This window comes from Salvia splendens, chromosome 8 (assembly GCF_004379255.2).
Source record: "Salvia splendens isolate huo1 chromosome 8, SspV2, whole genome shotgun sequence".
Classification (NCBI taxonomy): Eukaryota; Viridiplantae; Streptophyta; class Magnoliopsida; order Lamiales; family Lamiaceae; genus Salvia; species Salvia splendens.
In genome coordinates, this window is record NC_056039.1 from 33,944,046 (window position 1) to 33,960,379 (window position 16,334).

Here is a 16,334-nt window from a genome sequence, read left to right on the forward strand (position 1 = left end):
ACACATTTAGCCAACTCTACTTAATTTTTTCCGATATCTAAATATAATTATCATTACCCCTTAATTATAAACTCAAACAAAGAAACAAAGCTACTATCCCACAAAATACAACAATGGTTGAGCTAATTATAACACTTACTCTATCCGCCATATTCGTCTTCTTGCTCAACAAATGGAAGAAATCCAGAAATAGCATGTCGATGAATAAATTGCCACCTGGCCCGAGAAAACTTCCTATAATCGGAAACCTACACCAAATCAGCAATCCTCCCTTCCGCTGCTTTAGAGATCTATCCAAGCAGTACGGCCCCTTAATGCACCTCAAGCTCGGGGAGTCCACCGCTGCCGTCGTGTCATCGCCTGATTTGGCGAAGCAAATGCTGAAAGATCTCGACCCTAGCTTCGCCGACCGGCCTCAGAGCGTGGCCGCCGAGATTATACTCTACCGCTCCAGCGACATCGTCTTCAGCCCCTACGGCGACTACTGGCGCCAGATGAGGAAGCTCTGCATCGACGAACTCTTCAACGCGAAAACGGTGCGACTTTTCCAGTCCATCCGAAGCGACGAGACGTCGCGGTTGATCGATTCCTTGCGGGAATCTTCTGGAAGGATCGTGAATTTGACGGAGAAGATCTTCTCTTCCTCGAGCTCCATCACCTGCCGCGCTGCCTGCGGCGGCGTCGTTGAGGACGGTGAGACGCTGATGAAGTTGATGGTCGATTCCACGCAAATGGTTGCAGGATTTGAGATCGCGGATCTGTTCCCGTCGTCGAGGATTGTGGGCGCGCTGAGCTGGACGAAGCGGCGGCTCAAGACGATGCGGCGGGAGCTTGATGTGATTCTGGATGATGTGATCGATCGGCATAAGAGAAATCGGGTGGAGAATGGATCGGGAAATTCGGAGTTTGGGAATGAGGATTTGGTTGATGTGTTAATTAAGGTTCAGGAGGAAGGTCAGTTGCGGATTCCGATAGATAACGACAACATCAAGGCTGTCTTGTTTGTAAGTCTTATAATTTTTCAAGAATTCTATTCAAGTCAATTAATAACGCATGATAAAATTGTACTTGTACAATATGCAGGATATTTTTACGGCGGGAACTGAAACTTCATCATCAACTATTGACTGGACGATGGTGGAGTTGTTGAGGCACCCTCAAGTAATGGCCAAGGCACAAGCGGAACTAAGAGAAGCCTTGAAAGGAATGAGTGTTGAACAGACCAACGTTGTTTATAGTCTGAAATATCTAAAACTAGTCATTAAAGAGACTATGAGGCTGCACCCTCCGGTTCCGATTGTGTTTAGAGCTTGTAAGGAGGAACAAGTGATCAATGGATACACCATACCTGCGGGAGAAAAGGTGCTGGTGAATATTTGGGCAATGCATAGGGACCCGAGGTATTGGGAAGATCCAGAGATGTTTAAGCCCGAGAGATTCGAGAATCAGTCTTTGGATTTTGTAGGGGGTGATTATCATTTTCTACCTTTTGGAGCTGGCAAAAGAATGTGCCCTGGGATGACGTTTGGTTTGGCTACCATCGAGTTTGCTTTATCCCACTTGCTCTACAACTTCGATTGGAAACTTCCAGAAGGTTTGAGGGGTGAGGATTTGGACATGACTGAAAATGTTGGGCTAACAGTAGTGAGGAAACAAAATTTATTTGTCGTCGTCACTCCATATAATTAGCTTATAAGCATGCTCATTTATATGAATAGAGTTCAAACTAAATTTCTAAAACTCCTTTGAATTGTTCAAACTTTGGAAACCGAGTTTGCTACATATACGTGTCTGGATTGTTGAAAGAAGGATTTTGCACTTGAGGTCGTAAGCACGTGTTCCTCTTATTAGTCATTTATAACTCTGCACTTCCCAAAATAACAAAGCTCTTTTAATTATTTTCCTTTCAATTTTATGCCCCGCGAGAAAACCTAATCAGTCGCATCTCCTTTCTGCTCGACGGGAGACATCCGGCAACGGAACCCTAGATGGCCGAGCTCCACACCGCCTATCGCCATCCAAAGAGGAGGATAATCCTGTCAAAACAATATGCGAAAATAAACCTTTTGGGAACATACTAAGTGAAAGCTAAAACGGCTGACTTTTGCAAACATGGAGTGGCTACCAAAGTTAGCTTAACTGATTGACTTCTCTAAAAGGCTACTTAGGTGGAAATAGGGTGTAAAAGAGGTGCTACAAGTGTACTTGTGGTTTTGGGAACGTTAGGGATGTACTCCCTATGTCCGCCATTATATGTCTCATTTTTCCTTTTTCGTCTGTACGCTAAAAAATGTCTCATTTCACTATATTCGGTAAGGAGACCCTACATTCCACTAACTCATTTCACTAATATTATATTATAAATTAATATATAAAAGTAGGTCTCACGTTCTACTAACTTTTTCTACTCCTTTTACTTTATGAAGTCAAACAATTTCTTAATACTCGTGCTGGTCAGATATGAGACATTTAACTATGAACGGAGGTAGTATCCCAAAAATATTATAGGATGATTTCTAAAACACTAAATTCAAAAACTACATTTCCCCAAAAAACTTTTTAGTTCTCCACATTAAATGTACTCCTATTAGTTTTTGGTCCTAAATAATACTCCACCCGTCCAAAAAAATATGCGCTTTTTCCTTTTTAGTAGTCTTATAAGAATATGCAATTTCTAACTTTTAAAACTCCTTTCTTTCTAATGAGGTGAGACTCGTTCTCAACAATAATACTTTAATTACTTTTTTTTATCTCTCTCTTATTTTATCAATGGTGCACTAAAACCCGTGCAGAACCAAAAGTGCATATTCATATCATATGGGATGGAGGGAGTATGTTTTGGTCCATATATTTGCTCTTTTATTCGTTACTCATTGCTATAATGTTTTCTTATAGGGTGTTTAAAGCTCTAATTAATTAATCGCCTAGATTAGGGATTTTGGCCAACCCTATCAATTTTTTCCACCATACAGGTAATTCAACTGAACTTTTAATGATCCACTATAACCAGTGTATTTAGGCTCTGAGTATTCAAAACTGATCTTTTATTGGTGTTTTGGGTAAAAGATTATTACTAAAAAATTTAAAACCTGTGTAGGATTACATTAGGGTAATCCACCGCTGACCGCCCTAGAGTAGAGAACTAAGAACCAATTAATCCATTGGATCATGAAATCAATGTATATCTTCTCTGGCAAATATAAATGCATCATCACAACAAAAAAAACGGATAGTGAGGACCAGGGACGGAACCAGAAATATTAAGAAGTTGGTGCTGAAATTTATAATAATAATAATAATAATAATAATAATAATAATAATAATAATAATAATAATAATAATAATAATAATAATAATAATTCATTTTTATTAATGTCTTTACAATTTTTATGAGATACTACTAGATAATGAACAAAAATTCAATAAATCTCCATTTTGAAATTAATTACAAATTATAAATCACAAGTTACTATCTACATTTTTTATTCTCTATTCCCAAAAAATTGAATTAATTAAAAAATTACAAATTACTATCGTATTTACAAAAATGCAATCCAAAATTGAATAAATAACTAAAACATTCAGCCTTAATTTATTGTACCTAAATAATTGATTATTTAATTAAAGGGGAAAGTGTAGTTTATATAGTTATATTTAATAAAAATTAGATTGGTAAATACAATAGAGTAAAAAATTGGATTCGTAAATAAAATAGAGTAGTTTTTTATTCATTAAAATGACTTAACGTAAGTACTACTAATAGAATAAAAAAGGAGAATTATTGGACTGATTATGTTGTAGGTGCCAGCTGCCTAATATGCGATTTGACTCTTCTAGCTTTACTTTTTTGTTAGATTTCACATTTCCCATAAAAATCTCTTCATTTCTCTTCTTCTTCATCGTGTATATCCATCTCAATTCACTCACAGGCGCACACACACACACACTCCATGGCAACCACGACAGAATGCTGGTCCGACGCCGGCCAAGCCCCAGCTGGAGCGGTGGCTTGGCCTACGCTAGGTCCGTCCCTGGTGAGGACATTTTTAATGTAATTAAGAACATTATTTTGTGTATCTAATTATATAATTAATATTTTATAAAGTGTCCTTATTGTTAATATCCCAACTAAAATTATGGAAAATAAATAAAAGCATATTAATAAAACAAAAGATTAATATAATTTGCCTTTAGCTTACGCATTTTTTTGCATCCTAAATTGGTTATTTTTTAAAATTTTCAAACACTAGTAATTGCATTCCAATTTTTATGTACTAAAAAATAAGTTTTTTTTTACAGTGCACGCCTAATGGAATATCAATTTAAGGAAAATTTTGAAAACCAAAATATACATCAATATATATTATGTTCCTCTCCCATTATCATGTGGTATCACTACAGCGACATCTGGAAGGATGGTGAATTTGACGGAGAAGATCTTCTCCCACTCGAGCTCCATCACTTGCCGCGAGTCGTTTGGCGGCTTCATTAAGGATAATGAGGCGCTGATGAAGCTGATGGTTGATTCGACTGAGATGGCCGGAGGCTTTGAGATTGCGGATCTGTTCCCGTCGTCGAGAATTGTTGGCGCGCTGAGCTGGACGAAGCGGCGGCTGGAGCTTGATGTGTTTTTTGATGATTTGATCGATCGGCATAAGAGAAAACGGCTGGTGAATGTATCGGGGAATTCGGAGTTTGGGAGTGAAGATTGTTGAAATATTTGACACATAAAATATTGAAGCACTCCACAAAGATGGAGTATGGAAGGATAAGTGGGATTAAAAACTTCTCATTTAAAAGGAATGATAAAATACACTCATACAAAAGTGGTACCGCACTACAAAACTCTCTCTTTCTTTCTAACTATGAGCTACGGCTCTTTTCTCACTATTTTCACACACACTTTCTTATATATTTCTTGTGTACACATTCTACAAAATGGCCTAATGCCAATATATATAGAAAGTCTAAGTCGGTTCTTAACCGACATTACCACATCTAGAGAATTCTAGCTATCTTCTTTCTGAATATAATATTGCTAATATCTCTCTATGTCGGTTAATGCATGGAGCTAGATAATTCTAATAATTACAAGTTGCATGACAACTTTTAATCTTCTAGAATCCTCCGGCCACTTCATCATAATCTCATATTTTCTTGATTTCTACGTAATGTTCACCAAGCTTCCAATACTTTAATAAACTTAAAATTCCTTAATTGTGAAGTAACTGAGTTTAATAAACTCAACAAAGATTTGGTTGATGTGTTTCTTAGGGTTAAGGAAGAAGGGCAGCTGCAATTTCCCATCGACAAAGACAACATTAAGGCTGTGTTGTATGTAAGTCTCTTGTTGAAGCTTATGCATACAACGGTGATTCCCTCTAATACCATGATAAAAGTATTTCTCGCTTACAATGATGTACAGTATTTGTTTATTTAATTTGGCAACGTAAGAAACCACACTATTTAAGCAAAAGTTCATTCTAATAGAATTGGATTTTTTGTAATATGCAGGATATCTTCATAGCTGGAACTGAGACTTCGTCATCAACTATTGACTCTGAGGATGCACCCTCCAATTCCGATGTTGTCTAGAGCTTCCAAGGAAGAACATATGATTAATGGTTACACCATATCTGCTGGAGAAAAGGTGACGATAAATATTTAGGGACCCGAGGTACTGGAAAGATCCCGAGATGTTTAAGCCCGAGAGATTCGAGAATCTATATGTGGATATTATAGGTGGTGGTTGTCACTTTTTGCCATTTGGGACTGGAAAAAGAATTTGCCCCGGGATGACGGTTGGTTTGGCTACTGTGGAGTCGGCTTTAGCACAATTGCTCTACAACTTTGATTGGAAACTCCCAGAAGGTGACAGGGCTGTGGATTTAGACATGATTGAAAACAATGGGATAACTGCTGTTAGGAAACATCTCTGGGAAGTCATATAATGTGGGATAACTTTTAGATCCTCTATGTCTTGTATTGTTAATGTAAAGTCATCCATTTCCTGCTGTGCATTTTCATGTTTTTCGGCTTGTTTGTTTTGTCCATGTGTTCGACAACATGTAGAAAGTTGTTTTAAACTTCAATTTCGAAAGTGTTAATATGTGATTACAACATATAGATAGAAGAAATTCAAGGCCTAGACGACAGACTTTATTATTGTATCATTGACTAGTAGCTTAAATATTGAGGGGCTCAACAAGCACCATCTCGATCCATTCTTTGGACTTGATGGGATTGGCATAGCAATCGTCGTCTGAATAGAGAAGGTGGATGACGCGACCAAGATTGAAAACACGCATAAGGATTGGCATAGGCACCGGCCTTGGCTCGAGGCATTCTTGATTCATATCCTTCCACGCATTCTTCACTTGTCGTTGGAGTTCAGCACAAGCTTCCTCCTTCGACATACCATATTGTTTCATGTAACAATCCACCGATGACGTTTTCTGCTCAAACTGTATCATGTCAAGTTGTTAAAGATAGACTAGTGTTATTGGTCGGACATACCACCTACTTTCGACAAAATCTGGTATTTCCTGTGAATTTTTAACTTAGTCAATATAATCATCAGCTTTACGGATTGTAACGTTGTTGATTTTTTATTGACCACTTAAAAGGTTTGGGGGAAACATCATGTTTGGTCCTACGTTTATAGTTTTATGGACCAATATCCTTCTTATATACATATTACTATAATTAATTCTTTATAAATTAAATACGCACCTCATCTCCGACTAAATCGTCCATTAATCGACAAATTGTTGACGATGCTCGAACTATTAAAGGTTCATTTATAATCCAATCGATATCCTCTTTCCTCACTTGATCTCCCATACCTAGTAAAGAAGTAGTTGACAGTGTCATGTAACCACATGATACAATGGACACCTTCATGTACTCCTCCACCGTTGGAATATACTTATTATACAACCATTTTGGCTCTTCAAAATATGCCATCACTAATTTTTTCATCTGCAAGTTATTTTTAATTAAATAAAAACAATATTAACACCATTACAAACCTTACCAAAATAAACACACATACATCTTTTATTGCATAGTGGACAAGATATGATTCTCCCGTCTTCTCCATTTCATCTTCTATTTCAATATACGTTTGAATAAGGCTTCTGTAGCACATTTGGATGTACGGTGGCGAATCCTCCAACGTCGCGTTAACATCCCAACTAAAACACTCCACAAATTGAAACAGCATTAGATCGAATATATATTAGGTTTAAGTAGGAAATTAAAGGGATTGATATCGAACCGTTGAATCGCATCAGTCAAAATTTGTAGTTCATATAGCGTTGCATATTCATACGTGTCGTCGATGATGGAAGCCATACTTATGCATTTAAGCAATATTCTTCTTGCTTTAGCATAGCATGGCTCAAAGTAGACTCCAAGCATCCAAAAGAAGCACTCCACAAGTCTATCTCTTGCATAAGGCATTTTGTTCCCCACGTCCAATTTCTTCCACCACCTAAAATGAGAGTTCAAGGCATAAATATATGGACTATAACACATTTTTTGTTCGGCTTTAGATTTTATACAGTGTCGTTATATGAGTTAAGTGGACAGAAAATAATGTAGAAGACAAAATAAAGCACATGTTTCTATTTAAGGGAAATATATGAAATAGAGCGGGACGTCCCTTAAAGGAAAATGTGTCTATTAGAGCGAGGTGGAGAGACTGATTATTAAATCGAATTAACATAATATCTAACCTTGTAGCATCACTGAGCTCTCTCTGGTGCATCTTCTGCACAATATTGAAATCCAATTTCGCAAAATTCAGCACCATTTCACTGCGCGTCTCGTCTTTTTCGTATACAGCTATGAATTTTCTGGCACCCAATCTTGTGAGAGTCTTTCGAATTGGCATGTTCATAATCAAGGCTTCATTAACACGTTTGGAAAGAGAAACATTGGCCATCTTGTTGAGTAGTGAAGCACGAAGATGAGACGAACAAAACTCTATTGCTTTGTCCAACACTTCGTCCTCATTTGTTGCAAAATGTGCTGCCTCGTATAAGTTTAACAAACCTTCAACATTATTTTCCAACGATGCCACAAAATTTCCTTCATTGTCAATGAATTTGCGGAACACGTCTGTTCAAGTAAAACTACTAATTAATAAGATTAAGATTGAAATTACGCTCATCTCAGTCCCTTATTTCCAGCTTAAAAAACAATTGAATTACTCCATGTTCACCATCAATATTAACTTTAAAGTTTTATCTCAATTGTCCCATGGTATAGTCAATGGGGAAATGATTGTCATTTAAATCATAACTTTTTATTTACTTATTGTCAGTCTCAAAATTTTTGAAATTGAAATGTAAAATCATTACTTTTGTTGATTTTTGCTCAATCTCATCCAATTTTTTAATTCTGTCACGGTACTCTATGAGTAACTTGACCTATAAAAGGGGGATGTACATAGGAATATTCTTACCACATGGGACGTTGTAACCTTCTTGTCTAAGTAGACGAAAACGAAGAGCCACAATGCGAAGATCATCGTTGTCTTTGCCATTTTGGTGCTTGTATTTATCATGAATATATTTCAAGGATGCCTTGATCTCTTTTTCAAAATGGTATTCCACTCCTAGGCGCTGAATCACATCGATGAGTTCCAATTTACACGGTAAATCATCTGAAGTTTCTGCAAGCAATTTTCCGACCATTTCTTTTTTCATTGTGAGTTCTTCTTGTTCAGCATCAGTGATTTTCTACATTCAAGTGGCATTCGGTTAGTTAGAGCATCCGCATCGGCGTCTCGATGCGGGCTCGGTCTCGTCCCTGCGAGACGAGACCGCATCGAGACACCAATGTGGATGCTCCGTCCAAGGGCAGAACTACATATTAATGGGGTGGGGCTTTAGCCACTAATGAATCCATTTTTTTTTATTTCTATTATAAAGTTCCAAAATTTGTTCATATTTTATAAATATTATAATATAAAAGCCCCTATTAATTATGTAAATTACTTAAAAATATATATTTAAATAAAATGTTAAAAATTTAGCCCCTACTCATATTTATTTCTGTGTCCGCCACTGGCTCCGTCTCGTTGCTTAGCCCGGGGGAGGGGCGGTTGGCAGGCTGTCTTGCCACGCGCGACGGCCACGTGCGTGACGCCCACTCGCCGGCTCTGCGAGTGGGCGTCGATTTTAGGCTATTTCAATTATTTTTTTTAAATCCGAAAAAAATTGACCTTTTTTCGGCCATTTTGTTTTTTACCATTTTTTTTGCATTTTTTTTTCTTTTTTTCCCACATTCATCTATAAATAACACTACACACACAATTCCCCCACCATTTTTTAGATTTTAATTATGTGTTTTTTTATTTTTTTAGGATTTAAAATAGTAATTTTCTTTTATTTAATGAAGTGTGTTTTTATTAATTGAATTTGTTGGAAATAAAAATAACAAAATGAAATTGAATAAATAGTTAAGAGATGTGCTAAAAAGTGCAGTGGGGCCCATGAATAGTTAATGGATGAGACGGTATTGAGACATGAACGTAGATGGCCTTAGACAAAATCATAGTGACATACAATATGGAATAAGTCAAAAAATAAGGTTTGTCTAGGATTAAATTAGTACTAGGGTTGAAGATGAGATGAATAATCCTGAGATATAATGCAATTTTGTCATTGTGAATGTGAACCACAAATATATTGTCATGTGCCAAGCTTTTGAGAATAAGACAATTGAACAAGAGATATGATCAGACATGACCTTTATAACTAGTAAACATGACAACAACCCCTCGTTTATTGATAATCATGCAAAAACACATTAGAAAATGAAGAATATGCACATCACATAGTATGTAACTAGTTTTTTTTCTTAAGAATATATTTACCGTGTTATCTGAATTATATTTGAGGAAGAAGTCGCCCCATATGCATGGATGAAATTTTGCAGATTTACGAATTTCATCTAAGCTCTTGCCGTTCTTGGCTGGAACAGGTAGTGAACATATCTCCATCTTACTCTATGTTTCTAAGTTCCGTATACGAGAGAGATATAAGTAATTGGTATTTCATTTGACGAAATGTGGAGATACTTATAAGCCTTTGGTGTTACAAACTCAACTAAAAAATCTCAATACTCTTATACAGTAAAAAACGAAATGCACGAGCTTAATATATTTTCTCGTCAGGTCTTAATTGTTTGTGCATTCATAATTTCACCATTCTCGTTAAGGACACGAGAATTGAGATACAATTACTTGCGTTGAATTTTTTTTAAAATAATAACAATTTAAGATGCAAAACAAAGCGTTTCTAAATTAAGGACAAATTAACTTCATATTTTGTCTTTTTTAGACGCTTTCATTCGGAGTCTTCTAATTTTAGTTGGGACACCAATAATTAAGACATTTTTTAAACATTGATAATATATTTAAAAACACAAATTATATGCATAAAAATGTCCTTTTTTTGTTATAGTGATCATATAAAAAGTTGGCTGTTTTTCTTTTACAGACACGTGACAACTGACGACGATAAGTGAATATATATACTCCATTTATAAATATATATATATCGAATTAGACTTCTAGCCACTTTGTGCACTAATTAACGTGACACTCTATCATGTGTTAACGTGAATCGTCGTAAAATCACTACATTTGGTCGCCCCAACTAATTATTTCTAATATTATCTCGTTTGTAAAATCTAGTACTATTATTTTTAGACTCATTGCCATAAATAAAATTAAATATGCGGAACTAGCCGCACTAGAAAATAACATTGTACAAATAGAGTAGATGTGGGAAACTAGCTACATATAGAGTTGTTTAAGAGTGTCCACTATAAGGCGGACACGCCCAATAGCCCTGCCCCAGTTTTTGTCCATAGCCCCAATTTTGTTGTCCATAGCCCTAAAATTTTATTTCCGCCACTATAGTGGACACCTCCAATAGCCCCCAAATTTTATAATCAATTTTCATTTTTAAATATTTTTAGTTTCAATCAAGTGTAATTTAAATAATCGCAGTGTAAATAACTAGAATACGAGGTAATTAGGGCCGAATATTCGTTGTATTGCAAACCGGTAAAAGTATACAACGCATAATTAAAATAAAATACAACTACAAAACTCCGCCACCGTCTACTCGGTGTCGGAGTCGGCTTTTTTAGAGAGTGGTTGTGTAGATAGTGAGTGGAGGGATTTTGTGAAAATGGTGAAAAATAGGTGGTGGGGAGTGGTATTTATAGAGAAAAAAAAAATTGACATTGGCGCCGCATGCGCCGCGGCGGATGTCGCCACTATGGTCGCCGCGCCTATAGGCGCTGCTATGCCCCCCCCGCCGCGTCCTCGCCCCGCACCCGGCGATCACCCGTCCGCCCCCCATCGCCACGCCCACCGCGTCCACCCCCGGGGCGGACAACCTTGCCACTATAGCCCGCCCGCCCGTGGACGCGGCTATAGCCGCGTCCACTCCATAGTGGATACCCTAATGAAGTGAGCCGGTTTAACACAATTTACATGGGATGTGGATTGTGTTTCTTTTTATAAATTCAGAACCAGCCTGATCCAACACCACTAGTAATACTACGTCAATTTCATTAAATATGAAATATTTGAGAATTGACACCAGATTTTATGCAGTGTGGTTTTGTGAATTAATGAACAGAAAGTAAAGTAAGAAAGATGAAAAAGAATAGATATAGTTGTTTCCATTTTAGGAAACATTTTATTTTTAGTGGGACAATCCAAAAAGGGAAATGTTTCATTTTTAGTGGGCCAGAGGGAGTGAGATTGATTGGACCGGGCAGTGGCGGACGCAGAAATCAATTTTGGCAGGGGCTTTACTAAATTTTTTTTAGTACTACCTACATTTGTGAAAAATATAAACTTTTGAAACGACACGGCTGCACCAATTTTAATGTACAATTGATAAAGTACGAGAGAAGAATTGATAACGTAAGAGAGATGAAAAGAAAAATAGATAAAGTAAGAGGGAGGAAGAGAAAATATAGTGAAAATAGAGTTAGTGGATTGTGAGGTCCACATCCTAAAATAGAAAGTTTTGAAAGTTTCTATTTTTAAAGGACGGTCCAAAATGAAAGTTTCTGTTTTTAAGAGACGGAGTAATATATATTCCATTCGTTCCATAAAAATATGCATTTTTGGTTGGACATGGATTTTAATGCATAATTTGTAAAGAGGTAAAAAGAAAAAGTAATTATTAGTGGAGAATATGTCACAACTCATTGGAGGGAAATTTTTTTCTAAAATTAAAAAGGTGCATACTCTTGTGGTATGGAGTGAAAATGATAGAGTGCATACTCTTATGAGACAGATAGAGTAGTATATTATAAAAAATCCCAATATTAAAAATAATCAAAAAAATTCAATAAATAGCTCTTTTGAATAAAAAAAACGTTGTCAAATTTAGGAAGCAATTTATAAAGTGTTATAGTAATTATATTAAATGAAGTGACACTTTTAATAATAGTAATTATATAGCTAAAAACGTGCCACCCGTTTAAATAGGGAGTACGGATTTACCTTTTCTATTACTACTGTTAAGTTAAAAGTTTAACAGCTATTATTTTGTTCATCTTCTTCCTCTTCCTTTCTTCCCAATTATATGCTGCGGCCATTGTTGTAAGTAGTTTGCTCTGTAATATTAATTTTCAGCCCCTCCTTCCCATTAAACTTCTAACAGTTTAGATATCAAAGATATTAACTTGGCGAGGGCTGAACATTGTTTCTGAAATTTTTGAATCTTGCCGTAGAAATTTTTTTAAAAAAAAGTTTGGGAGGGGCTTAAGCCCCTCACCTCTTCCACCTGTGTCCGCCACTGGGACCGGGCTGATTTTTACATAAAATTATTTTTCTTATATTTTTTAATTATTTAAAAAAATTATTAGATATTATAACTCAACTAATAGTTATACTTTTAAGTATTAAATTATTTATAAGAGTTTATATTTTCATTTATAATTAATGTATATTGGATTTATATAGAATTGTTGTGTTATTGTTTACTCAAAAAATATTTTGCATTCAAATTTATCTTATTGATATTAATATTTTAGAAAATTCAAATTTAAAAAAATACATTAATATGAAAATTTAGGATTAATATAATTTAATTACATTAAGACTGTATTATAAAATAAGATAACAAAATATAAAATTAAAAATTTAATTAGGACCATGAATACTACAATGGACAGATTTTTTTATAAATGGATTATTGGTTTACGTTGCAAGTTTTGAGATAATGACGTGGCAAGTGAATTGAAGAGGGTTTCACTGATTTTCTTGCAGCGTTTTGGTGGCCTAATTCTTAAAGCTATCTACAACTTATATTTGTCATGCTATCATTCCTCTTAAATCTTAATTTCTGCGTTTGATCTCAATTCTCAACTCATATGATCCCATTTCTCTTCTTATAACATACTTTTATTCTTTACATTTTCAATAACAAGTTAACTTCATACTTATCTATTTTAGATTGTTGCTATATGTAAATTTTAATAAAAACCACAAAATTACACACTCTCTCCGTCCCTACTTAGTTGAGTCATTTTTTTTTCCGAGATATCACAACTCAACTCAGTCATTTTCTTTATGGTAAACAACAAAACATATAATTAATCTTACTTTATTCACTCTCCTATTTTACTCTCTCTAATATCTCCTACTTTTTTCTATCCTATTTTATTTTGTCTTTATTTATACAATTTAACACAATTTCTTAATATTCGCGATCAAAAGAAACGCCCCTACTAAGTTGGGATGGAGGGAGTATTCATTAAAATTAACATCATAATGAAATGGAATTAACTAAAATCTAAAAATGACATAAATAATTTTTTTTTTAAAAGTTACAATCGTGAAAGTAATTGTGAAATGCGTACGAATCGTAATTGTATTATATTGTACTTCAGTATTTTACAATTGAAAAAGTTTTTTAAAATAATACTTAAAATATTGTACTTCCTCCGTCCAATTAGAAATGAAAATTTGCTTTTCGGTACATGATTTTATGTAGTGTTCTTTTTGTGAATTAATGAAGTCATAATAAACTAAGAGATATGAAAAAGCAGAGGTGGTATTGTTTCCATTTTAAAAGACATTTCAATTTTTAGTGAGACAACTCAAGTAGAAAAACATTTTATTTTTAATGGGTTACTGAATTATAAAATTTAAAAATAAATAAAAATAGCTTGTTGTCCGGCCTAGAGTCCTGCTATGCAGATCACATCCTGGGTTGGACAGCGCCGCAACCGTGGTCGCGTACTGCTCTAGTGGTCCCCGCACCCTTCGCCCTACAACGCCCGCAACGCTGGAAACATGGTTATGCCCCTCTGCACACATTGGTGGACCCACATGTAAAGAGGGGAGGGTTTTAGCCCCTAGTGAATCCAATTTTTTAATTTTTTTCTATTATAAAAATTTAAAATTTATTCATATTTTGAACATATTGGTATATAAAAGCCCCTAATAATATTTTAAATTACATGGAAATTTATTTTTATATAAAATTTTGAAAATTTATCTCATACTCATGTTTATTTCTGCGTCCGCCCCTGTCTGCACACTCCCGTTGTTAATGCTCTTAACCGAGTGGAGTATATTCGCACTCTTGTTATGGGTAATGAGTCACTAAATGATCGAATCTATTCGAAGTCTTAGAGAATAATTTTCCATCACTAAATATAGTAATTGGGCCATGATAGTCGGGGGCATTAAGAGCATGGTCTATATCAATATTATGTAAAAAAATGAATATTTGAGTTGAAACCCTAGTCTACATAGTTCTTCAATATCCAATATAGTTTAATATATTCAGCAATATTTAGAGATTCAAAATTCATTTTTTGCTTGGGCTGGGATTGGTCCGATGGGCTCAATAATTTAACACCTAAACCAACAATAAGAAGTCCAAGGATAATTTATTAATTTTCATGTTTTCGTTATTATTCTTATTTGATTTTTTTCGAGTATATTCTAGTGTCACTTAAAACCGTATCAATCAAGCATTTCATCGATAGCCTAGAGCGACGGACTTATAAGTCGAGAGAAAAAAATTAGCATAATCTTCAAATGTATAGGAAAACAATTTTGCATAAAGTTGCAAATATGACTGGCCTATATTTGTGAGCGAATTTAAGAGTTATGGCCCAAATGCGACATTGTCATGGTGAGTGAAAGACCCAATTATGCCGAATAAACTCTTAATAAAACTCTCTTTTTATGACTAAACAATTTATTTTTAAATTTCAAGAATAGTGACGAATATGAAGGAAAAACATTACAATTTAAAGTTTTTTATGTGTGTAAAATAGAAAATAAAACATTCGTGATTTTTTTATGTGATATGACCCTTTTTCAAAATTTTATGAATAATAATGGTAAAGAAAAAGTAGCAATTTGGAGTTTTTATGTGTGTGAAATAGAAAATAGACCGAACTTGTAAAAGAACTTCCTTTTTACATTGTGTATGAACCAAGGTATAATTTTTTAATAATACTACTTCCGTCTACAAAAAATAATCTCAATTTGCCATTTTAGGATGTTCACAAAAAGTACCCTCATTCTAGAAATGGAAAGTTTTTCTCTCATATTTTACCCACATTTTCTCTTTATCTCTCTTACTTTAGCTACTTGTTCTCATTTTCTCTTACTTTATCAATTTCTCATTAAAATTCATGTCGTCAACAAATGAGACATTTTTTTGTGAATGGATGAAGTAATAAATAATACTGGAAAATAGAAAGTAAGTTGAAAATTTTATTTGTGAAATACTAGGAAATAAACGAGCATTTGTTCCAAGAAACGAAGCATTCGAAGCTAGAAAAATGGACGAAGCAGCTGATCAAATGATAGCAGTTGAATTTTCAGAATTTTTTAAAAAATTCAGATTTTTCATTTCCCATTTAGTTATAAAAAGTTTATATCTATGATGTTTCGGATTATTAAAACTCTTAAATCTTGTTCCACATCGACTTGGTAATTATCCTAGTTCATCTATATAAGTATAGATGACTCTCCCCCTTATAAGACCTTTTAAGGGGTGAGTGACTCATTTCTAATACGCTACAGAAATTAACATACATCATACATTAATCACCTTATATATATTTAGCTCTATGTAAAATTTTGAATTTTGAAGATAATTAATTAAAATAACATATTTTGATTATTGGGATGTGTCCAAATTCAAATCGGCACGCATTCACACTGAAATATTTCAATTCAGTGGCATAAATGATAAAACACTCGAATATCGACAGCAAATAAAATAAGGTAAGTAACTATAAATCAGGTGCAATCCATGTGAAAT

At 34.7% G+C, this 16,334-nt stretch overlaps 2 protein-coding genes and 1 long non-coding RNA gene across 5 annotated transcripts; 2 read left to right on the plus strand and 1 right to left on the minus strand.

The window, feature by feature from the left end:
• The first annotated feature begins 6 nt into the window (after nucleotides 1–6).
• Nucleotides 7–1,818, plus strand: LOC121743400 (premnaspirodiene oxygenase-like). Its single transcript, XM_042136700.1, has 2 exons — nucleotides 7–1,004; nucleotides 1,084–1,818. Exons 1-2 carry the CDS (start codon nucleotides 114–116, stop codon nucleotides 1,687–1,689), a joined length of 1,497 nt encoding a protein of 498 aa, XP_041992634.1. The 5' UTR covers nucleotides 7–113; the 3' UTR covers nucleotides 1,690–1,818.
• Nucleotides 1,819–3,922: 2,104 nt separating this feature from the next.
• On the plus strand, nucleotides 3,923–6,010 carry LOC121744097. The gene is made up of 3 exons (XR_006038475.1): nucleotides 3,923–4,034; nucleotides 4,300–5,398; nucleotides 5,515–6,010. It is a non-coding gene; the product is annotated as an uncharacterized LOC121744097 (long non-coding RNA).
• A 57-nt stretch (nucleotides 6,011–6,067) lies between these two features.
• LOC121743928 (bicyclogermacrene synthase-like) lies at nucleotides 6,068–10,038 on the minus strand. Of its 3 annotated transcripts, none has more exons than XM_042137333.1 (7): nucleotides 9,887–10,038; nucleotides 8,471–8,747; nucleotides 7,740–8,124; nucleotides 7,280–7,495; nucleotides 7,055–7,196; nucleotides 6,733–6,981; nucleotides 6,068–6,464 (listed from the first exon to the last, which is right to left on the minus strand). In XM_042137333.1, the coding sequence occupies exons 1-7, from the start codon at nucleotides 10,010–10,012 to the stop codon at nucleotides 6,186–6,188; spliced, it is 1,674 nt and encodes a 557-aa protein (XP_041993267.1). In that variant the 5' UTR covers nucleotides 10,013–10,038; the 3' UTR covers nucleotides 6,068–6,185. The 3 variants fall into 3 exon arrangements, with proteins under 3 accessions (XP_041993267.1, XP_041993269.1, XP_041993268.1); XM_042137335.1 differs by having other exon boundaries at nucleotides 6,263–6,455; nucleotides 6,846–6,981; XM_042137334.1 differs by having other exon boundaries at nucleotides 6,354–6,545.
• Between the last annotated feature and the right edge of the window lie 6,296 nt (nucleotides 10,039–16,334).